This window comes from Sceloporus undulatus, chromosome 1 (assembly GCF_019175285.1).
Source record: "Sceloporus undulatus isolate JIND9_A2432 ecotype Alabama chromosome 1, SceUnd_v1.1, whole genome shotgun sequence".
Lineage (NCBI taxonomy): Eukaryota > Metazoa > Chordata > Lepidosauria > Squamata > Phrynosomatidae > Sceloporus > Sceloporus undulatus.
The window spans coordinates 169778845-169804642 of NC_056522.1; the positions used below are offsets into that span (position 1 = coordinate 169778845).

Below are 25798 nucleotides of genomic sequence, written 5' to 3' on the forward strand. Positions count from 1 at the left end.
ATCCATGGATAAGAAATCTGTGAATAAGGAAGGCCAACTGTACTTTTGTTTCCTTCTGCCTTGCAGATGATAGGCAGGGTTCAGTCACACTAATCCCTTCTTGAGAAGAGAAACTATACAATCCTAGACGTGCATAAGAGGGATCTTGCTAAGTTCTTGAGGGCTCAGCAATTTTTACTGTTTTTAGTTATGTTTCCCATTCTCCTCCAATTTCTATCTTTTGGCTAGGCTAGAAGAGCTCCCGCTCCCCATGAACTTCCTTGTGGGTAAGGAAAACTCCTTCCCTCAGTTCTGTAATTTCTCTTGGAGTCCATTTTAGCTGCCAGGATGGATGCAGTGATCAGAAACATAGGCAGGATACAAACTGCCGCTTTGCGGCGTTCCCCCACTGGCACCATTTGCTCCGTGCGGGAGCTGCAGCAGCCAAACCACGCGGCTCCCGCGCGGAGCAAAAAAGAAGCTCCATTTCGGAGCTTCTTTCCGCGGTGCACTGATGACATCGCGAAGCGCCAAGGGCGCATTCGTGACGTCATTAGCGCCGCGACATGTCTGGACGCTATGCGTCCAGTACGTAAAGATGGTGGCGCCCATGTGGAAGGGGCGCCGCCATCTTGTACGTATTGTATACGTACTAGGGTTAGGGGGGGTGCGGAAGCACCGCCCCTTCCTAACCCTAGTACGTATACAATACGTACTATATGGCGGTTTGTATCCTGCCATAATGCCACTGAGCAGGTTAGTTAGATGCTGACACAATCAGCAAAGACATTGTCAGCCATGGTAGCATTTCAGCTCCATGGGCAGTGGTAAAGGAGATCATACAAGGAAGTTTAAGCAGCCTAATCTAGTGGGCCCTCCAAAATGAGTTAAATCCAGCTCTGCAGCAGGACATGTTTCTAAGGGCCTCTTCAGTGGTTGTGGCCCAGGACCTTCCTCATCAAAGCTCATGTGTAAATCTCCTTAAACTGTTAAGACCTACTCCCTCTTTTTCTCAGCCAAGGCAGGTTAGTGTTGCTTTTTAGTGGTTTTCTGGACCTCCAGCTTGCCTCTTCATCCACCCCATTGCTCCAGACCAGGGGTCGGCAACCTACGGCCCGCGGGCTGGATCCGGCCCGCCGAGGCCTTTCTACCGACCCCTGCGCAGTCTTGCCGCCGATTGCCCCCGTTTCCGCACCACTCTGGGTGCCATTTTGTTTTTCAAAATGGCAGCCGAAGTCTCGTGTGACCTTTCCCAGGATGGGAAAGGTCACGCGAGACTTCGCCGCCATTTTGAAAAACAAAATGGCGGCGGAGGAGGAAGAGGAGGGCCACGCAGCCTGGGGTGGAGGAGGCAAAGGGTGAAGAACAGCGCTGCCTTCCCTGCCTCCCCGCGAGGCCTCGCGCGGCCCTCCCCGCGGGACTTCGTGCGGCCCTCCCTGCCTCCCCGCGGGGCTCCCTGCGGCCCTCCCCGCGGGGCTTCACACAGCCCCGTGCCGCCCACCTCCTCCTCTGTCTCCTCCGTCCTGCCCCCACGCCATGCGGCGCATGGAGGAGGGGGAGGAGGAAGAGGAGGGAGGAAGAGCAGGAGGAGGAAGAGGAGAAAAAGATGGGGCAGCAGGAGGAGGAAGAGCAGGAAGAGGCAGCAGAAGGAGGAAGAGGAGGAAGAGGAGATGGCAGCAGGAGGAGGAAGAGGAGGGAGGAAGAGCAGGAGGAGGCAGCAGGAGGAGGAAGAGGAGGGAGGAAGAGCAGGAAGAGGCAGGAGGAGGAAGAGGAGATGGCAGCAGGAGGAGGAAGAGGAGAGAGGAAGAGCAGGAGGAGGAAGAGGAGATGGGGCAGCAGGAGGAGGAGGAAGAGGAGAAGGTGGTGAGTGGCCAGAGGCCACATGATTTTTTTTGTTTTGTTTTGCATTCTTTTTAATTGCTAACAAGTCTCCCTGCTTTGACAATGATAGTGTGGTGATGATGATGATGAGTCAGCTTGAGAAGCATGCAACTACTGTTTCAGAAGCTGAGAGAGTGTGACCTTGCAAAGTGTGTTTTGTGTGCTTTTAATGCTAACAAGTCTCCCTTGCTTTGACAATGATAGTGTGGTGGTGGTGATGATGATGATGACAATGATAATGATATGCGTCAGCTTGAGAGGCATGCAGGCACTGTTTCTGAAGCCAAGAGAGTGTGACTTTCCAAAGTGCCTTTTCTGTGTGTTTTTGGTTCTTTAATGGTGATATTGATATCAGAAAGCCTCTGAGGCAAGGCCAATGTAAATTGCTGTGATTTTTACAAACCCATGCACAGTGAAGAAAAACCAAAGTCCCTTGACCAAGTACACACTTCTGAGAAGTACACTTGGTCCAGGAACGGTGAAACCACCTTGACATGTTCAATATGCATAGCCATGTTAAATCATGCTAAGTGGAAAACCTAAGGGGTTTGGTTATGGAATAAGTTTCTGAAATGTGCAAGAGGCCATGTTAAGTAAAGCCATGTGAAATGCACAACTATGCTGTTGTGTGTGTTTTGGAATGCAGGTTGGGGGTGTGTATCCAGAAAGGGACCGAGGAGGAGAGGGCGGGCACACGCCTCCTCCTCCTTGCAGGGCTTCGGTGGAGGCTCTGCCCCCAGAGGGTGGCTCCGCCCCAGAGGGTGGAAGCTCTGCCACCAGCATGTAGCCCCGCCACGGAGGGTGGAAGCTCCACCCCCAGCTTCGGCCCCACGACTTGTCTGAGGGACAGCAACCCGGCCCCCGGCTCCAAAAGGTTGCCTACCCCTGCTCCAGACAATTTGCCTCCAGGACCCTTTGCGTGGGAGACATGGAACAAAGCTGGGATACAGCTGTCATGCTCGGGGAAGGCTTTTCTGAGACAACCCTTCACTTGGGTATAGAGAACTTGGTGAGCCTTGGCAAGTGATGTTTGCAGTATTTAGTTTTCTCTTTAGCTTATTCCAGACCCCATTGAGATGAAGTTCACCATAACTTGTGAACAAGGTAAAAAAAATTGTATCTAAATTATTAAAGGCTTTCCATTCCCTTAGCTGTTTGTGTTGCTCCAACTCCAAGGCCCTTATGAAAGACATGCAGATAAACAGGTGCCACCATATTCTTCAAGCAGCAGAACTTTATTTAAGACATGAAGAAAGAAACATAAAATCTAGAACTATGAAATGAATTGGGGGAAAGAGTTTCTTTTTTCTGTTTCACCTCATAGTTCCAGGGCTTCTCTTCTCTATATTCATCCAGCATCTCAGAGAAATCTTGACCTCAAAAAAGCAAAAATTAAAGAGGGAGCTTCTGTCTTCTCCCCTTCTTTGGGATGCTAAAGTCAGGGTCATTTTAACTACCTTGGTGAAAGTCTTTTGGTTTTATCTTCTGAAAGGTCAGAGGTTATAATTCCTTCTGAGATCAGGAAGATAGGCAAGTTCTCTGGGAAGAACACAGAGCATTCCTCTAGCCACAAAAGTCTTCTTCCTGACTTGCCTTATTACAAAGATAGAGGCTTAGAAGCTGCTGCTATGCAAAACTAGCCACAACTCATTGAATCAAGCAGACAACGGCCCAACAGGTATAAGGAGCTACAAGTGATAAGAAAGTGGAGGGAGTCCCACCATTTGCTACTACAGACGTGTCCCATTTAATCTGATTTTGGTTAATCTAGTTTGAATTTGTGAATTGATGAAAATCTGCTCTTTAAATTTAATATATGCAGGGATTCCTGGAAGTAGTACTAAGTAATTCTCAGGAGGGCAGGTGGAACAATCCACTTTCCTTGGGTTTATCCTCACATGCACCATCTGCAAGGCAGGAGTCAATGTTCTTTTTCCATTAATATTTTTCTGTTAAGACTCCTACCTCCCTTGTCCAACAGTTTTATTACATGCCCTGTCATCTGGTCAGAGGCAAACTTTGTCGGTTAAATTAATACAGACAGATTTACTAGAGTATTTTATTAGAGTTAAATTTAAAAATGGACAGAACAGCAAAATTGCAAAGTGTTTTCCAGTCTTCAAGCGATAATGAAACTGAAGACTGCATGATTGGAGGACAATGCCGTAAGGAGACCAGGCAGACATTGAATTCACACACCGAATTGAGGAAATTAATTTAAAAAAGATATTGACAGGGGCAAAGAGACCAGGTGGATGCCAGGCTCACACCCCAAAAAGGAGGAAACAAATTCTAAAAATGTTAAAAGGGACAGAGAGACTGGGCAGACGCCAGGCTCTAAACCCCTAAACAGCAAAAATCAAACTACCACAGCCAAAGAATGAAAGGCAGAACAAATAATTCCAAAACAAGCCTATATGTACAAAGGAGAAAGCTGGGGCAACAACAGCGGTTTTTCTTCATTCTGAGGAGGGTGGCTATTTTAAAACTCAGGGCAAAAGAAACCACCATCTTTAACTCCCTGAAGTAAATGGAGACCACAGGTGAGAACAGCTGGTTGGCCAAGTGCAGAAGTCCATGGAACCTGTAGTAAAAAAAGAAGAAAATAACTAAGTTAAAAAGTATTGTACCTTCAGAAAATGCCAGTAAGGCAATACTGATGGACAATTATAGTGCAGCTTCTGCAAAGAATGTAATGGAAGTCAGCACAGAAATGCAAAAGCAAGCTGAATTAATATATTCATTACTAAACATTATAAAAGAAATACCTGGTCTCAATAAAGCACAGGAAACTAGAGGGTTACTTAGTAATCACACAGATCCACAAGAGTGAGTCAAGGCAAGTGTGAGTGGTCAAAATAAAAGCAACATGGAAATGGATATTCAGTGTATGGTTAAAAACTGTATTGCATCAGAGTTGGCAAATATAATAATGGAAGGCTGTGTAAGTGAAAATACTCAATACAAAAGCTACAAAGTATTGCTACATTAGACAGGAATAAAGCAAAAGATAACTACTCAAAGCAAGAAAAGGCATTAGTGCATACAGAGACAAACATGTGCCAAGTAAATGCAAAACAAGGCACATGGAAGACGTATATTGTGACTTGGAGTATAATATCTCATTAGCAGAAATGGAACAGGATGAGAAAAATGAATACAGTTCCACAGAGGAGGATCAAGAGGCGGAATTTATGGCAGAAAGATTATTTCAGAAAAAAATAATAAATTGCTAAAGAGAGTCTTAATAACTTTCGGATTACAAGATTTGCCTCTTATTGAAGGCAAATACAGTGAATAAGATACATGCACCTTGGTATTCACGAAGATCTTGATTCCATTAATAGGATACCTGGGAAAGAAAGAAATACCGATATTTCCATATTTAGATGGCTTCTTATTGAAGGCAAATACAATGAACAAGATACATGCAGATACGCAACTGACTATTCAGATGCTGGAAATCTATGGCTTTCTCTTAAATTACCAAAAAAGTACTCTAATATCATCCACATGTTTAACACACTTGGGAATGTGTGACTTTATTGCAAGAGTGAGAAAGGAATATAAAGAAAGTATTGTCAATATTAATAAAATCAAAGAAATAGATCTAATGTGGTTGACCAAAGCAATGGGACTTTTCATATCAACTGTACATCTAGAACCTTGTGAAAGGCACCATTCAAGATCTTTTCAAATACTGATACAATACCTACCAACAAGATATTGGGAGAAAAATACATTGCATGATTCAAATTTCAAAAGCAGTGAGGGAATCTTTAAAATCTTGGTAAGTAACCAAAAACTTGGAAAAGGGGGGTTCCCTTTATAATGAAACATCAAATGAAAATAAAAAAACACTATCAGTTTCAAAGGTTGGGGGGGCACATTGTGCTCATCTCACTGCACAAGGAACTTGGACAGGAATGGACAAGAACCAAAATATAAATTATTTGGAAATGAAGACAGTGAGACTGGCCTTACTAAAATTCAAGAGAAAGATTCTGCAGAAACACAAACTCATAGTAACAAACAATATAACACAAATGCTTAGAAATCCGTCTTATTTTATGTGTATGTCTTATTTTCCGGGGAAAGGTATTAAATAGATTAACAAAAGCTTCATTTGAGACAATGCATACTTCTTCTTTAAAACATCTGTCATTCAAAGTATGTTTTCTGGTAGCCATAACTTCAGCCAGAAGAATATCGGAATTAGCGCCATTATCAATATAGCCGAACCTATGGAAATTTGAGGATGATAGGTTAGTACTTTCTTTCAATGCGTAATTGCTACCGAAGTATATTAGAGCCATCGGATTTAATGAAAAGATTTATTTGCTGACATTCTGCCCAACACCAAAACATCTGAAAGAAAAACAATGGCATACATTGGTTTTAAAGAGAGCAGTTAAAATTTTTAAAAGAAGAACAGAGGAAATTAGGCAAACAGAGGCTCTATTTATATCATTTAATCCTAGAACACTAGGACATAAAGCATCAAAAATAGCATTAGGTAGATGGATAAAAGTGCGTATTTAGTTATGTTATGATTTAGAGGGAAAGACAAGGCCTCAAAATTTGTACCCTCATTCAACTGGCTACTACAATGGCATATTCTACATCCTCCTCCTTACAAGAGATATGTGAGGCAGCAGAATGGAAAGAGCCAAGCACATTTATAAAACATTATAAGCTAGACAAATTTAAGTCAGCTCAAGCAGCATTCGGCAGAAGGGTGCTTGCAAGCTGTAGTAGATGAGAGATAAAGGTGTTAACCCACCCAGAAGTAATTGGGCTTGGGTATATCCCAAGGAAAGTGGATTGTTCCACCTGCCATCCCGAGAATGAAAGGTTGTACTTACTGTGAAGGGTCTTTCTGGGATGGTAGGAGCAACAATCCACAGTCTCCCTGTCCAGAACAAAAAACAACAACCTTGATTTTGGAAGGGGATGGAAGTCATATGCAGTGAACATAAGGTGGTAACATTATAGTATGTAGTGTCAAGTATACTTACAAAGATAAATAGTCAGGATGCAGTAGAAGTAGACAATTTAGCTAGGTAAAGGGACTGTCAGAGAAGGGAAGTAGGCGTCTTAATAGAAAAATATTAACTGAAAATGAACATTGGCTCCTGCCTCACAGATGGCACGCTTGGGGATAAACCCAAGGAAAAGGAAAGTGGATTGTTCCTCCTGTCATCCCAGAATGACCCTTCACAGTAAGTACAACCACTCATTTTCTAACATGCAAATAGACATTAAAAGTCAGAATCTAATGTGCATTTTTCCTTGTCTTGTACAGGAGCTGCAAGCTGCCTTAGAACTACAGTGCATTCAAAACAACCAGTTGTCTGTGGCCTTAGAGCATGAACAGTCAGCAAATAGTAATCTCCGTAAAGAACTGCAGATTGAGCATTCCCGCTGTGAAGCTTTATTGTCCCAAGATCAGAATAAACTGTTAGAACTCCAAAAGGTTATAGAGGTTGAGAAGAATCGCAATTTAGAACTTTTAAGTGCTTTGAACCATGAACATCTTTTGACAGAACACCTGAGCATGAAAATAAATGAAAATAATTTCACAGCTGAGCGTGAGAATAAATGTGGGTCTTGTAAGCATAAAGGTTTATTGGAGGAACTACAAGCCCAGTTGTATATAGAGAGGTCCCGTGCAAGGGAACTATTAGGAATAATTGAGAAAACACAACAGCAAGTACTTGACTCTAAAAAAGAAATGGATAAAATGCAAATATACCATGAAGAATGTGAAAAAGAACAAGACCTCCATATCAGCTTACAAGTTACACAAGAGCTGCAAAATAAAAAACAAGACATTGTCCATGCTTTGGAGACACAGAGGGGGAAAGAGTCTGAAATGAAAAAGGAATGGGAACAATTACAATCAGACCTCATATCACTGGGAAGTCAGAACAGGACAGAACAAGCAATAAGAGATCAACGTCAAGAGCTACAGACAGAATATAAAAAACTAAAAGAACTGCAGAAAGCTCAAGAAAATCAGGTAGTAATAGATTTGTCAACACGTTCCAGCTATAGAATAATACATTTTAAAAAGCATGTTGCTTATTTATATAATCAAAGTTTTGTATACATGAAACTCCACTCTAAGATGCAAGAAAAAGCATTGCCAAAAATAATTTTGAATCACAGCTTGGACTTATTCACTTGGGCTTTTTCAATTTATCTCATCTTTTTATTTCATATATTGAATATGTAAATAGAATAGAGGCTAGCCTAAGTTAAGGAGTTGTTATCTCAGAATAGTTTTATTACAAAGCTATTCTTACAATAGTATGTTTTAGGCAATTTCTTTGCTACATCTTGAAGCAAAAGACTTCACAGCATTTAGAGAGCTGAAATTCTGTGTTTCTGTTTATATCTATATTGGATATATTGTAAATTTCTGTACTCTTTATTCCAATAGCATGAGTTTGAAATGCAGCAATACCAGAATGCTGGAAGAATCAAAGAATTGCAACAAATGCTCAAAGACCTGAAGAAACAGGGGCAGTACTTTAATTATCATAAAAATCAACATGAACCTCCTTCTTGTCATTTAGACATGAATTATACAGCTGATTCCATAATGATGCATGTGGAACAACAGAAATTAGAAAACATCAGAGAGCAGTTGATCTGTGCTGCTGCTTATCTTTCTGAGTTCATCTGTAAAACTATAGACACGTGAGTATCTTATAGTAATTTTCTTAGTAAAAACTTATTTTAAATTATTGGTTGTGGAAATGACATCTAGAAGCAGAGAAAAGTTCCAAAACACACTGCAGAAATAATCCAGTTTGAGACTGCTTTAATTGCCCTGGCTCAGTTCCAGTGAATTCTGGGAATGCTCGTGAATTCTTGTGAGACATTTAAGTCTTCTCTGTCAGAGAGCTCTGGTGCCAAAATAAGCTACAATTCCCAGGATTCCCTAGCACTGAGTCAGGTCAGTCAGAGTGGTCTCAAACTGGATTATTTCTGTAGTGTGTTTTGGATCAGACACTTTATCATAATTCACTAACTTTGTGTTGATTAGCTTTAGTAGTTAAAGCTTTTGGATGAACTAACAACATGGCCATCTGTCGGGGATGCTTTGATTGAAATTTCCTGCATGGCAGGGGGTTGGACTGGATGGCCCTTGTGGTCGCTTCCAACTTTATGATTCTATGAACTAGATCTGGGTGAAATTTGTAAACTGAAATTAGTTTCCGGATAGTAAGTCACAGTTCATCCGTAATGTTAACCATGGCCTGATAGAAAGATATCTTGTATTGAGATAGACTACTGGTCTATTTAACTCAGTGCTATCTCCATTAACTGACATTACTTCAAAGCTTTCAGAGAAGGAAACATACAGGGTGATTTAGCCCCACAGCCATTGAGGCCAGGGATCATATGACTTAGAACCTTTAGGATGCCGTGAGGATCTCTGGCTCATCCTCTAATTCCTTCCCTTGCCTTGCTCAGGTTAAATCACTCTTGCTCCTTCTCCTCGGGTTTTCTTATTTTAATAGTGTTCAGCCTTTTCTATCTATCTTTCCTTCTTTTCTCATTTGCCCCCCTTCATCCTTCATTGGTTTCTTTCTGCTACATTCCCCCCTCCTTTTCTCTCCTGTTGCACTTTTCTCTTTCTTGTGTTTGTCACCTTCCCTTATATAGTCTTAAGATGATTCACTGGGTACATTTCCACTCATGACTCCTTCTAAGGTTCCTTCTTCTATTCCGGTCCCGTATCAAGGTCAGGACACCCTGTAGCCTCAGTGGCTCTATGACTTCCCTCAATCCCTCTGATCTTCCAAGTTCTGAGGAAGGAGCAGGCCACAGCATGCCTCCATTTCACCCTCTCTCTGCCTTGAGTAGTCAGGTAATGTTTGAAATGGTGAATGCTGGAGAAGAGTCTTTCTGAGGGAGCTCCAGGACACACACACACACACACACACACACACACACACACTGGCCCTGTTCACCATTGATGTGGGTGGCATTGCCAAGGACAGGAAGCTCAGGGCACAGTATAAATTGGCTAGAACTGAGTGTCACCTGTCTTGTGCTTCTCCGTTCTATGACCTGGCTCTCCACCATCATGTATTCATTCGCACAGACAACATCAGACAATAAGATGGATATTAACAAGCAGGATGATCTTCCTGTCAGTTTCTTCACAAAGAGGCTGTTCTGTTGTTTGGGGCAGAGAGCTCTCTGATTCCTGTCAGCCCAGCACATTTGGGGGTGATCTAAACAACAGAGTAGACTTTCCTCAGCAGGCAGGCGCTATATCTGGGTAAATGGAGCCTCAATCTGGATGCTCCAAAGCTACTTCAGAAGTTTTCAGGTAGACTGTTTGCCCTGAATTAAAACACACAATTGGGTAGGTTCTTTACCTGGTTTCTGTTCCTGCTTGTGAAGGGTCAGGACACCGTGGAGTCTTGGGGGTGTCTGTGCTTTCACACTAATCCCTCTGTTCTTCCAAGTTCCGAGGAAGGAGAGAACCACAGTCAGTCTTGAGGTTCTTCATTAACTGAAGCATCTGTGAGTCTCAGAGGCTGTGGTTCTCAGAGTTGACAGTTCCTTGTTTCTTCTTGTGTCAAAGTCCAGTGCTCCATCTGGACCTGGGCTTACTTGTTCACTTGATTTCTAAAGGAAGAGGCTACCTGGGACTAGGTTACTCTGAAAGCATTGTCAGTATATTGTTGATGTCCTGACTATCTTTTATACACATTTATAGATCAGCTGTGGAGGGCTCTTATTCATTGGTGCAGGAGGAAGTCTATCAAATTACAGGCATGCTGAGTTTGAAACTCTTGGGGTTTGTACAGAGTGGTCTTGATTTGGGGCTCTGATTTCTCTCCACCTGCTGTTAAATGTGTTCTTCAGGGTGCCTCTCTGGCCCGAAACGCATGAGCCAAAAGCACTGGCTTCGGGCCAATGCAGGGCCATGACTGCCTAAGGTGGCTGCCAGCAAAAAGATCACAAAAAAGTGCTCCATGCATTTGGGACCGCAGCATATGGTTGCTGCCACCCTACACTAAACGGAGAGCAACAGGGCCGGAGCAGCAGGAGGCTGCTCCAAGCTGTAGTCTGCTTGACTCCTCTGTGATCTGCCCCCCCCTCACAGCATTGCTTCCTCACTTGGAGCTTACACAAAGTTTTGAAGTATTTACTCTCTCCTTTGAGCTGCTAAAAATCTGAAATCTCAATTCTGTTCATGTCTCTGAAGTTGCATTCCATGTGGCCATTACTTCAGTAAGAAGGGTTTCTGAACTTAGGGCATTCTCAGTTAACCCTTCTCTCTGATATTTTGACAGGGGTTCAGTTACCCTTTGGTTGGGTCCATCCTTCGTGCCTAAGGTAATCTTGTCCTTCCATAGACTGCAGCCTACTGTCTTCCAGTGCTTCTCATCTGCTGGAGAGAGAATGACATAAGATAGACATCTGACAAATTCTTTAAGCATATATCAGAATAAGATCTTTTTAACAGACAGAGGTCCTCTTAGTCTCCTTCTTCCCAGCCCTGTTGAGTAGGGACACCTTTTCTTCCAAACTGATGCAGTAGCCCAGAGCTTGCAATGTTCTGGTCATAAGCCTTCTGGAGTACATTCTACATATTCCAACAGTACTTTCCACAGCCTTCTCCGAAAAGCATTTTGGAGAAGATCTGCAGGACAGCATCCTGGTATGCTCTTATCTACTTTTACAAAGTACTATAATTTGGAGAAACTTGCTTCAGCCAAGGCTTTATTTCATGAGAAAGTTCTTTAAAGCATTCTCCCTCTTTAGACATCTTATTTCTACTGTTGCTTCTGGCTATTAGTCATAATAATAATAATAATAATAATAATAATAATAATAATAATAATAGGATTTATTTATATGCTGCTCAATCACTGGTAATCCGGGCGGCTTACAACAGAGGGGATAATAGACGGTTCCCTGCCCTCAGGCTTACAATCTAAAAAGACACGACACAAAAGGAGAAGGGAATGGTGAGGGAGGGAGGGGATCAGGTCCAGCATTCTTCTCTCCTGGACCAAGGCAGGATGGACTGGAGGGTGGGCTCTTCTTCTTAATCGAGGCTGGGCCCGATGGCGTTGGGCCTGTCCTTTCACTCCCTCCCAGGCCAGAAGATGACAGTTGGAAGGAGGGAGGGGAGGGCTCTTCCTCTTCAGGCCCGACGGTGTTGGGCTTGTCCTTTCACTCCCTCCCAGGCCAGAAGATGACAGTTGGAAGGAGGGAGGGGAGGGCTCTTCCTCTTCAGGCCCAATGGCATTGGGCCTGTCCTTTCACTCCATCCCAGGCCAGAAGATGACGGAAGGAGGGAGGGGAGGGCTCTTCCTCTTCAGGCCCGATGGCTTTGACACATCCTACTATGGGTATCTCCTTCTCTCATGCTGTGGGAGGACCAGGAGCAATCCTGTGTTATGCATTCTTAAGGACAAATGAGCATCATCAAAATATCTATACAATGATTAAAGACCTAATGTGCATGGTCTTTACAATGTTAAGCCTGATGATGCTATGGACTTCTTTAAGGCCAGGACAGTTTTCAAGAAGGTGGGCATCGGAACACAACTCACGCACATGCACAAACTACAATTTTATTGTTCATCAGTTGTCTGGAAAATTGCCTGGCGAGCTGTGTACTTACCTTCCAAATATGCTATGCTATTTGAATCCTCATAGATTCACTCACTCAGTAAGGATTATGATAACATTGATGGCTGTGCTAGATGATCTGTGTCTGCCTAAGCTATATGGTGACAATACCCTCATATGGTCTGTTTTGACATAAAGTCGAAGTCAAAAGACAATGCATTTCTGAAAAGCCATGTTGTCTTCTAGTCTGACATGACATTTACTGTCCTTTGGTAAGCAAACATGCTAACAAACTGCATATATGTCACAGAACACAAAAAAAGGACAGGTTGCTTATGTATAAAACTTGTGATCCTTTAAGAGGTCACTTGGGAACTTAGATAACTGTCTTCTCCTCACTGCATCCCACTTTTACTCTGTTTTGTTGTGGCAAATGTCAGAGAGAGATTAGCTTGTGCATGACTAAACTTGTGTACTGGAGGTGTGAGGGTGGGGTTCCTTTCAAAAGCTCTTCAGCTCTAGAATTTTCGAGACATGGCTTTGCACAGATATAAGACCCAGATATAAGACAGCGTGCCCACTCCATACACAGGCACACCATATGCGGCTTCCACTTTATGCGGAAGCTGTGCTGCTATTCAATGAATGGTGTGTGCGCCCATGGCTCACATGAGGCGCCACCACAAGCATAAGCCCCATTCTATTGAATGGGGCTTGAGCTTACACAGTATTTGCCTTACGCCGGGGGGGGGGGGTTTCCAGAACGAATCTCCGCATAAGGCAAGGCTCCACTGTATGTGCATTCATGGATAACCACTTGAAGTTACATTTACGGGTATGTAACCTCTCCTTTTCATGGACACTGTTTCATGTAAAGTTAGTTAATTGCTTCACACAGTTTTTAGTTGTTGTTTTCAAGCCAGATGGCTCATATTTCAAATGTACAATGACATTATTTTTTTCTGCTCTGTGTTTGACAGAACTGTTAATTGGCCTGCCTCAAATGAAGAAGCGGTTGCTATGTTGTTGCATATACTTGAACTTAAAGCAGAACTATTGGCTTATTCAAAACCTATGGTAAGAATGTGCATTTTATTTTCATAAACTACTGTTCATAATTGTTTCTAAGAATAATTACAGTATATAATATTTTTAAAAGAGAAAAGACATTTAATCCATTCACCTTTAAGAGGGACAAGGGAAGAATTTTTTTCTAAATATCTGCTTATCCTAAATAACATCTTCAGGCCCTCAAATCTACTTAAAACTTAATCAAAGGTAGTTTTCATTTAGTGACTACACAGTACATCTGTATAGGCATCTCAATAAATTTCATGATAATAAGATCTGTATTAATTCTAAAAGTAATAGCCTAATGTTGCTAGTTCTATTGATACTTCCACAGCACAGATGTGATGCGGTCATTTGAAGCTTCTGATGGTAAATTATTTAAAATATATTTGAACTGTAATACCTAATCCCTGTGATTTTTTGATAAAGCTTAGCCCAGCGTCCATTTACACATTTAAGCCTATTACCTTTTTAGGTACTAAAATATTTCTCTTCCTAAATGTCAAATACATTCTTGGAAATGCAATTGGGAACTTTAGGATTCTAACACAAGGAGAAAGTTCTCTGTGACACCTCCTCCTAATTTTTGGTGATGGAGGCATCCATTCCACATTGTCGGCCAATGATAAACCTATTGACATGCTTATGTATGTACTTACATACATATCCCTTGACATACTTAGCGACTGATTTAGAAGGACAGCATACCTGCTGATAACTTCTGCCATTTTGCTTTAGGCTTACATTCACACTTGTCCAACTTATATTTGGTCCAGTGAGGGGGAATTCTCTGGATTACTGAAGTAGCAGTCCATGACATATGAGTTTATTCCCCACACATCAACAACTAGAAGCAGAAATCTAAAATTCCATTCAGTTAGAAACATTGGCTCCTCTCTTTTCCAGTTTTTAATTTTCTGCCTTGCCAGCAGGCTGAGTTTTTTTCACTTCTCTTCTTTTTTATTCTCTCAACACCATCAATATTTATAAAAATAGCAAATGAAATGCTAAAGAAAAAGATGAAAATTCCTAATTGTGAGATTGTAGGTAGTGACCTGCAAATGCTATCTGTTAAATAGAAAGGCAAGTGAAAGATTATTTAAATAAACCACCAGCTCCTGTGACGGCAGCTCAGTTGGTTACACAGAAATAGACAACAAAAAATAATGCAAATCTATTACTGTATATACTGTACTCTTGTAGAAGTAAAAAAAAAAAAATAGGTCAAAAAATTGACTCAAAAAACCTGGGTTACTTATACATGGGCCAATATGGTAGGAGGAAGGGTGAGCCTTCATTCCGGGAGTCTCTTCCCAGCTGGGCTGCCTCCACAAGGGACAGCCCAGTTGGGAAGATGCAGGGAAGGTGATTGATCGTCTCCACAGCCTCTTCCCAGCTGGGTTACCTCCATAAGGGACAGCAAAGCTAGAAAAATGCATGGAAGGTGATTGATCACCTCTACAGCCTTTTCCCAGCCAGGCTGACTCTGGAAGGAACAACCCAGTTGGGAAGACACAGGAAAGGGAATCAATTGGCCCCGCAGCCTCTTCCCAGCTGGGCTGCCTCCACAAATCTAACAGAGTGGATCTTTACTGCTCCTTTTTCAACCAGCTGGCCCCAATCTGGCTTCGGATAACATGATTAGGTTAGGTTTGGGTGCAATATCGTATGTACAAGTTAAAGATATATTATCCTTCCTGCAGGATGGCATTGAAAGGGTCTGATGCCAAACATGTTAACAAGACAAGTAGCAGCTTTGTATATTATCTTGGTGCTTGAAAGACAGACTCTTTCAGTGCATCCCCATGTGAAGAGATTTTTAGGGGGTGCAACTTTACAGGCTTCACCTGTAAACATTTTTCCAACCTGGAATTTAAATTTGATCCTAAAAGTCTTAACAAAACCTCCATTTGAATTGTTGAAAGAAGCTTCCTTAAGACTAGTGTCCTTTAAAGTTGTATTTCTTGTAGCAATCACATCAGCAAGAAGAGACTCCAAATTGGCGTCATTGACCAGAAATGCTATTTTGTGCAGATTTCAGAAAGACAAATTGGTGCTTTCCTACTTTTGTGCCTAAGTGGCTTATCTTCTGATGCAAGGGATCAGGAGATCCAGTTACTATTTTTTTCTCAAACTCTGACTCATCCTTTAAAATGGAATTGGCATTTTTTAGACATAAAATAAGCACTCAAATTGGACATAAGCAGAATGAAGAGTGAGGCGAATGGAGGCACTGTTCATTTTTTTCCAGTCAAATATGCTGGTATCAGTGCTACAAGTTAATGATTTCCAAAATGCTGAAAATATGTATACATATGTACTATGATTATGCACAAACATGACAACCTAAGATTGTCTGGGCACATTCCACAAAGACAATGGCCAGATCAAAAGCCTTTCAAATAACTTCTTTGTTGAGAGAAATATGCGAAGAAACCATCACCTTTCATAAGACGTTGTAAGATAGGTATAGGTTTGCACAGACTGCTTTTGGGCAGACAGTTCTTCAGGTGGTTCTAAAGAATATTAGCAGTCAGACCCACCTGTGAAGGTAGAGCTTGGATACATCCATATATAAATAATAATTAAAAAATAAATAATAATAAAATGTTTATTTATATACCGCCCTATCAAATACCAGGGCGGTTTACAACATCAATACATAATACACAATTAAATACAAAATTAAATACAGATTAAAACCACAATTCTGCCAGCGGCCACACTGGCTAGCGGGAGGATCAAAGCATAGTCGGGGTAAGTGTCAGGGGAATGCCTGCTCAAATAGTAGGGTCTTCAACCCTTTCCTAAATTGGGCTAAGGAGGCGGCAGCACGGAGCTCGGCTGGCAGCGAGTTCCAGAGGTTAGGGGCCAAGATGGTAAAGGCCCTCTTTGATGTAGATATTAACCTTGCCTCTGGCACACTTAAGCGCAGCTGTCCAGATGATCTGAGTGTGCGGGGCGGAATGTATGGGGAGAGGCGGTCCGCTAGATACCCTGGGCCCAAGCCATTTAGGGCTTTATAGGTAATAACCAACACCTTGTATTGCGCCCGGAAGCGAGTAGGCAGCCAATGGAGATCTTTAAGCACCGGTGTTATGTGACTGGCCCTGGACGTGCCAGTGACCAGTCGTGCTGCCATGTTCTGCACTAATTGTAGCTTCCGGGAATGGTACAAGGGTTGCCCCATGTAGAGCGCGTTGCAGAAATCCAAACGAGAGGTTACCAGAGCATGTACAACCGTTTCAAGGTTCCTCCGGTCCAGGTAGGGACGCAGTTGGCGTATCCGCCGAAGCTGATAACAAGCACTCCTGACCGTCGCATCCACCTGAGATGTAAGATGGAGCGACGAGTCAAGGAGCACCCCCAAACTGCGTACAGAGTCCTTCACGGGGAGCGTGACCCCGTTCAGAACAGGTGGAACCACCGCCATCCCTGGGCCAGGAGAACCTATCACTAGTACTTCCGTTTTCTCTGGATTCAGGCTGAGTCTATTTTCCCTCATCCAACCCATTACCGACTCCAGGCAGCCCACGAGAGGAGAGATGCCAACCCCGGTCACTGCATCAGTCGGGGACATAGAGAAGACTATTTGGGTGTCATCAGCGTACTGATAACACCGCGCCCCATGTCTCCGGATGATCTCTCCCAGCGGTTTCATGTAAATGTTAAAGAGCATGGGAGACAGAATGGCCCCTTGAGGGACCCCGGATGTTAGGGGCCTCTCATCGGAGCACATGTCTCCCAGCTGCACCATCTGGGACCTCCCAGAGAGGTAGGATCGGAACCACTGGAGCGCAGTGCCCCCGATTCCCACCCCTGCCAGGCGCCCCAGAAGGATACCATGGTCTATGGTATCGAAAGCCGCTGAGATGTCCAAGAGCACTAACAGGGACACGCTTCCCCTGTCAATGCCCAGATGGAGATCATCGACCAAGGCGACCATGGCCGTCTCAACCTCGTAGCCCGCCCGATAGCCGGTTTGAAATGGATCGAGATACTCCGTTTCCTCCAGGATCGATTGAAGCTGGATTGCAACCGCCCTCTCGATCACCTTCCCCAAAAATGGCAGTAGCGAAACAGGCCGATAATTATTATGCAACAGGGGGTCGAGGGAAGGCTTTTTCAGCAAAGGTTTTACAATGGCCAATTTTAAGCTGGATGGAAATTGTACTTCCCCCAGAGATGTATTTATAATCCGATGCAGTAAAGAAATTACTGCCGGGCCCCCCTGAGCCGCTAGCCATGAGGGACAGGGATCGAGAGAGCAGGTCGTCTTCCGAACACTTCCAAGGATCCTGTCCACATCCTCAGTACTCACAGACTCAAACCGATCCAGTCTAACCGAGTCCACGGAAGCTCTGGATACCTCTGTTCTAGGTTCTGCTCTAATACTGGGTTCAAGACCTTCGCTTATCCGAGAGATTTTATCCGCGAAGAAGTTGTTAAATTGGTCACAGCAGGCCTTGGTCGGTTCAAGGATCTGGTTCAGGGCAGGAGGTAGCTGGGTCAGCTCTCTCACAACCCTGAACAACTCTGCCGGACGCAACTCCGCGGACGCGATACATGCATCATAGAACGAGTTCTTAGCTGCACGTATCGCCTCTCCATAGTCATCGAACAGACGATCTAGGAGAGTCTGGTCGGATAAGCGCTGGTGTTTCCTCCAGCGCTGCTCTATCCATCGCAGAACCCGCTTCCTTGCCTGGAGATCTTCCGTGTACCAGGGCTTTCTCTTGGAAGCAGGCCTGAGAGGGCGCTTGGGAGCGATACTGTATATAGCCCTGGAGAGATCAATGTCCCAGGTGTTAGTCAGGGCATCAACAGTATCGCTGTCATTTCCAACCATATAACCCTCTAGGGCTTCTTGGAACCTACTGGGTTCCATCAGCCTTCGAGGGTGGACCATTCAAATAGGTCCACCACCCCCGGGAGGGATCTGGGTAGAAGCCTTGATCTTTGACTCCACCAGGAAGTGATCCGTCCATGACAGGGGGGAAATATTAGATATTTCCGCCCACGGATTTTCCATCTCCGAACAAAAGACCAAATCGAGTGTATTACCCGCAGAATGCGTAGGACCCTTAACCAGCTGGGACAGGCCCATGGCCGCCATGGTCTCCATGAATTCCCGAGCCGCACCGGATGGAACATATCATGAATATATCAGTCATTCAGAGAATGAAAGGGTTGGACTTACTGTGAAATGTCATTTTTGATGACTGGAAGAGCAATCCACCAACACACCCTCTGGCTACACAAAACTCTTTTCTATCTTTTAAGTTTCTTGGTCTAAGTATCCACTCTGTTGAACAAGTCTATATAATAAAACCAGAGGAGAAGGGAGTCAGTGTTCCTAACTGAACAGAATTTTAGATTCCTGCTTTGAGCTGCTGGTCTGTGGGCATAAACCAATATGTCATGGATCGTTCCTCCTGTCATTGAAGAATGGCCATGGTAAATTCAGTTTCTCAGTTCTACCATGGATATTTTCCTCTTAACCTTTGCAGGGGACTCCTCAAATTTGTTCCTATATTCTTGGCCAGGACAGAGATGAGGAGGAGGCCAAAGATGCCACAGCTTTTTATAAAAATCCAGATCATAGGTGCCTATCTTTTCTGAATAGTTGGAGGACATAACCCGGTTTTAGCACCCTATGATGAAAAGTTATCATGAGTGGCTAGTGTGGCATACTTTTTCACCATTTACAAATACATGAAGTGGCTTTATCAACTATAGTGCAGATTCACTGTGGTACTGAAGCCAAATCATAGAGTCAATCAGCTTTAATGTTAATGTTTAATATTAATGTTGAGAAAGCAATTGTTGTGGTTATGAAGACCTTCAGTTGGTGTTAAACATTGTTGTCAAATAAAAAATGAAATGCTTTCATTATGTCAAATCTTGAAAGATTTAACCAACCATTCTTTAACTGTTATGTTTAGATCATCCCTACATGTGTTACTAACTTCATAAAAGAATCAGAAGAGCTACCTTGTCAGGAGGAAAAACATGTTTTCCAGAATTGTTATGAAGCAAAACCTTCTAATTTTGTGATGGAAGCCAAGTCAACCATGGCATCCTCCAATTTAAAGGTAAAAATTGCTTATATCCCTATCAGCAGTAGCTTATGAAGAAAATTTTGGCTGAAAATAGGAGCAAACATTATACAAAGGTTTCGCAGGATACTGATGCAGCAGAATGTTAGCGCTATATGATTTTGCCTGCTGACTTTTGGTTCATGGCAAGTTTAGGAATTATGTCTCTAGCCCATGATTCACATACAATCTATAGGACAGATTTTCTGGGTCTGTCCTTAACTATTTGTCAGAAAAGAAAATTTAATTTAAAAAAAAGTTGTAGGGCTTCCTAATGACTTTTTAAAGGTGTGAAAAGGGGGAGAATCCCTCCTTATTTTCAATACCAGAAGTAGATTTTTGATCATATCAGTTTCTGTGTCCTTCCTTCCTTTTCCTGCTGGCATTTTTTGGGGGTCAGGTCCTGAGGGCAAAAAGCTTGCACCTGCCTACTCTATTAATAGTTTCTTTGCCCTAATCATGAATGAATGTTCTCCTTAGCTGAAATCATTATCTATGCTTAAATATAAAAGAGCCTCTGAGGGTGACCTAGTAGATATAACACTCAAATTGTTTCAGGGGAGAGCAGAAGGTGAGTTTTTCCAAGTGGTCATGCTTTGACTGTTCCAAAGGCTTGGGTGGGGGATTTTGTTCTGGACTGTGTGCTCTCCTGATCACATGGCCTGAGGGCTTCTGCTGAGTCACTGACTTTCCTGGGGGCAAAACTAGCAGACAGGAGATTATCACACTATGATGTTAACAGGTTGGCAACCCAAAATAAATGAAACTGCTATGTCAGCACTGCAGTCGTGTGTTAGATCTCACTTTTCTCTGAAAACCGGGATGTGACTGCAATAAGAATGGCATGAAATGGCCACATTCTTGAGATCGTGACTTGAAAAAAAAAGCTGTGCATGCATAATTGTATGACTTTGACGTCACTAGAAGGGGGGGAGCGGTGAAGTCTTGCACCAACAAGCTTGCATAACTGTGGCACATCCACTGGTTGCATTGGCCAATGGATTATCGTATAATTGGCCAACAGTATTATCGCATAATTGAGGTCATTCATGGGTTCTACCCACGAATGAAAAGTGGCAGTTTTAATGCAGGATAACATCAGATTGTGTACTGAGTCATGTGGTCAGGACTGTTGCCAAATCAGAACTACGCCAATTGGCTTGTGTTATAACTGATAGTGTGATAATGTCCTCAGTCTCAGAAGAGAACGCAGAAGGTGAACTTTTTCTGGGGGGTCATCCTTGACTCTTTGACTATTTCTTCTGCTATTCATTGATAAAAGAATAATCATTGAGGGAAGGAAGAAGAAGGGAGAAAGACAAATGGACTGGTGGCAACTGAAGGATTTGGGAGAAACAATTCAATCAAAAACAAGAGGGATGCCTTGAATAGAGGGACAAACAATTACTGTACAGCAGCAGTAGTGGTGGGTGACACATAAAATCTCACAAAGAGATCAGCAGTGACACCATAGCTAACACATGTTAGCACTGCGCAAAGGGTCTCCTTGTGAGACTCTTTCACCAAAAATACCCTGTGAAGAGACAGCCCCAAATGAAACAAAAGGAAGGACTATTACACAAACAGAGAGATAGAAGGGAACAACACTGGAAGGTCACAACAGAGAGCTGATCAAGGGCACAGAGAAACTCAAAGATGGGGAGTCACACAACAGACATGTTCAGGAAGGAAAGCTTGTCCGAAGCAACACTACATATATTATAGGAACATGGAATATGAGAAGCATATTCCCCTAGCCAGGGGAAGCTAGACATAGCAAAAAAGGAAATGGAATGTATAAACACAGCAGTACTAGTAGTGAGTGTGCTAAAATGGACAGGAATGGTACACTTTGATTCAGATAACTGCACAGTATTCAAATCAGGAAATGAAAAGACATGAAGAAATTGGGTAGCATTCATATTAAGGACAGAGATAGCAAAAACAATCAGAGGATACAATACAAAATCAAATTGAATCATATCAATAAGGCTTCAGGGAAAACCCTAGTACCATAATCCAAGGATATGCGCTAACTACAGAGGAAGAAGAAAATTAGAGATTTTATGAAGTAGTCCAGGAAGAAATTGACAACACGCCAACACAGTACTTAAAACTAATCATAGCCAACTGGAATGCTAAAGTAGGCAGCAAAGAAGAGTCAAAAACTGTATGCAGATTTAGACTAGGCATAAGAAATAAAGCAGGAAAGCAACTGGCAGAATTTTGAGAGGCCAACAATCTGTTCGTTGCAAACACCTTTTTCATATAGGCAGAAAGGATATCACCAGATGGCCCATACAAACCTCAGACAGACTATATAATTGGAAGCAGACGATGGAGAAGCTCTGTTCTTGCAGCCAAAACTAGACTGGGTGCAGACTGTGGTACAGATCATGGACTACATATATCAAAAATTAGAGTAAAGCTTAAAGAAGAAAGCAAAAATAGTCATCATTTCAACAGAATTTACATATGATATAAGAAACAGATTTGCACTATAAAGCATAATCGACAAGAGCTCTGGTGACACAGTGATTAAATACTGGAACTGCAACCATAATGTTTTAAGTTCAATCCTAGAGGAGAATTCCAAGGTCCACTCAGCCTTCCATCCTTTCATAGGTTGGTAAAATGAGTACCAATTGGTTTACACATTGTAAACCACTTAGGGAGTATTGGTTCACTGATAAGCAGTATAGAAATGTACTTGCTATATTGCTATTGCTAACTATGGTCGGAAGCTAAGGACATAATCAAAAAAGTATGCAAGAAGACACTTTCAGGAACCAAAAAGAAAGAAAAGACAGAATGGATAACAGAGGAAATGTTTCAAGCAGGAAAGGAAATAAGACAAGCAAAATAAAAGGGAGATAGGAACAAAACCAGAATCATGAATGCAACTATTCAATCAGTAGTCCACAAGGATAAAAAGGATACAGTCAGCCCTCCGTTTTCACAGGAGATTTATTCTGGACCACCACCACCCCCTATGAAAATGGAATTTCGCACATATTCAAGGCCCATTTTAATCCCCTCCATGAGGATCACACAAATGGAGTCCGCGCAAACGGAGAGGCAACTGTATAATAATTAATGCAGAGAAACAGAAGACAGTAACAAAAACAGTACACGAGATCTCTTCCACAAGATAAGAGAAAGTAAAGTTCAAACCAAAGGCTGAGATGCTCAATGGTAAGAAGAGGAACATACTGTAAGACTAAGAAGAAATGAAAAGATTTTGATTGCAGTACACAATAAAATATGGTAACATGTATGGGAAACATGGCTAACAGACAGGAACCATTTTATATTCATCCTCAGTCACAAAAAAGGAGACACAAAAGGCTGCAGTAACTATAGGACCATTAATTTTCCACACAAGCAAAATTCTGCTTAAAATTCTGCAACACAGACTCCAGTCATATATGGAGAGAGAAATCCCTGAGGTGCAAGCATGGTTCAGGAAAGGAAGAGGCACTAAAGATAACATTGCAAACATATGATGGCTAATGGAGCACACCAAGGAATTCCAAAAAACAAAAAAACAAAACAAAAAAAAAAACAAAGTCTTTGACTGTAGCAGAGCCTCTGACAGCATGGATCATAAAAAGCTATGGAGCACTCTTAAAGACTTGAGGAATGCCACTACATTTGATAGTCCTGTTAAGAAATCTGTACAGTGGTGCCTCGGGTTACGAAAATAATTCGTTCCGCGGCCGCTTTCGTAACCCGAAAAGCCTTCGTAAGCCGAATTGCCATAGGCGCTAATGGGGAAAAGCCGCGATTCCGTGTAAAATAGCGCCGAAAAGCACCAAAAGTTTTTTTCGTAACCCGAAAAAACATTCGTAACCCGGAACAATAATTCCCTATGGGATTTTTTCGTATCCCGAAAATTTCGTAAGCTGGGTATTTCGTATCCCGAGGTACCACTGTACTTAGAACAAAAGGCAACTGTTAGAACAGAATATGGAAAACAGAATGGTTCCCAATTGGCAAAGAGCTCAAGCAAGAATACATAATATCATCCTACTTGTTCAACTTGTATGCAGAAAATATCACATGAAGAGCAAATTTAAGACTCAGAAGAAAGGGAATAAAGATAGGAGAAAGGAACATCAACAGTCTAAAGATAGGCTGATGACACAATACGCTGGCAGAAAACATCATAGACTTGGAACAATTGCTAAGAAAGGTAAAGGAAGAAAGTGCAAAGGCAGGTTTGTTGTTGAACATGAAAAACAAAAATAATGACTGTGGAGAATCTACATAAATTCAATCTAGGTAATTAAGAAATCAAAATAGTTAAATATCTTGAATTAAGCATTGATCAGAATGAAGACTGCAATCAAGAAATAAGAAGACTAGGAATGAAAAGGGCAGCCATGAAAGAACTAGAAAGATCCTAAAGAGTAAAGAAATACAACTGAGCACTAAAGTTAAAATTGTCCAAACCATTGTTTTCCCCATCATTGTGTATGGATGTGAGAGCAGGACAATGAAGAAAGCGGATAAAAAGAAAATAAACCCATTTGAGATGTGGTGCTGGAGAAGAGTGCTGAGAATATTGTGGACAGCCAAAACAAACAAACAGGTCCTTGAACTTTCCCTGGAAGTCAAGATTAATACATTGAGGCTTGTTGTATTTTGGCCACATCATGAGAAGGCATTGTTACTATTTTATTCACTTATATCCCATTTTCTTCCCAATACAGGGACTCAAGACAGCACGACTCATTTAAAAAGGCAATAATGCTAGAAAAAGTGAAGAGCAATAGAAAGAGAGGAAGACCACACGTGAGGGAAGTCACAGGCCTCAATCTTCTCTTGACTCAAACTAAGCTAAGCAGAGTGATGGAGGCCTGAATCTTCTCTTGACTACAAGAGCTAAGCAGAGTGATGGAGGATAAAGGGACTTGGCGATGTCTCATCCACAGGGTCCCATGGGTTGAGGACAATTTGAGGGCAAACAACAACAACAACAGATGTTTAGTGAGCCAAGAGAAGAATTTTCTATTGACTCTTCCTTCTCTGTGAAACTGGCTACTCAAAGATTGGCACATCATGCACAGTATCTCTTCAGAGGGAGGAGAGAGAGACACCAAGTCTGGTATACTGATTAACGCATTCTGGCGGGTTACATACCGCCGAGAAGCGGCGTTCTCCCGCTGCTGCCGCTTGCAGCGTCCGGGAGCCGCAGCTGCCACACCGTGCGAGTCCCGGATGCTCCGAGGAAGGAGCGCGGAAATCACGTTCCTTCCCGGTCCCCGGAAAAGACATCACGAGGCGCTAGTCGTGCACTCGCGGCATCACTTCCGGGGCGCCTCGTGCGGACGCAAAGCGTCCGTTACATCAAAATGGCGGTGGCCATGTGGAACGGCTGCCACCATTTGTTACGGACTCTGTCCGTAACAGAGTAAGGGGCGTCTAGAAGAGACGCCCCTTCTTCAAAAAGGGACGTCCTAAGGACGTCCCTTATGGCGGTATGTAACCCGCCTCAGTCATCTGTTTTAAGTACCTAGCACAGCTTGTGGGTATGATCATGATCTTGGGCACACCAGTCCAGATTTCACACACTGCAGTTCTTAGTCACTTGAGAAATAGAGCTGACAGGAAAGGGCTATTAATAATAATAATAATAAAACGATTTATTTATATACCGCCCAATCACTGGGAATCCGAGCGGTTTACAACAAAGGGGATAATAGACGGTTCCCTGCCCTCAGGCTTACAATCTAAAAGACACGACACAAAAGGAGAAGGGAGTGGTTGTGGAGAAGGGGATGAGGGCCGGCAGTTCTTCTCAGCCTCTGAGGCCTGGATCAGGAGAGATGGACTGGAGGGAAGACATAGCAATACAGGCTTCAATAAAACAGGCAACAAAGGAACATCAAATAGCAAGTGACAATTATGCAATGCCTGAGAATGCTTCTCTGAACAGGATGGTCTTCAACTCCGTTTTGAAGCTGGTTAAAGAAGTGATGGCTCTTGCTCGTGGGGGAAGAAGGTTCCAGGAGTGAGGGGCAGCGAGTGAAAAGGGGTGAATCCGAGATGGGGCAGAGGAAATCCTGGGCTGGGACATTATTATTATTATTATTATTATTATTATTATTATTATTATTACATACACAGGTATTACCTAAAGATATCCCATCCTC

At 42.7% G+C, this 25798-nt stretch overlaps 1 protein-coding gene across 1 annotated transcript in view; it reads left to right on the forward strand.

Moving 5' to 3' along the window:
• PCNT (pericentrin) overlaps window positions 1-25798 on the forward strand; it is a 132152-nt gene that overhangs the window by 84325 nt on the left and 22029 nt on the right. Inside the window, 4 exon segments of the mRNA XM_042471181.1 lie at window positions 7166-7882; window positions 8306-8565; window positions 13452-13548; window positions 19488-19637. Of these exon segments, the coding sequence (XP_042327115.1) occupies window positions 7166-7882; window positions 8306-8565; window positions 13452-13548; window positions 19488-19637 (1224 nt within the window).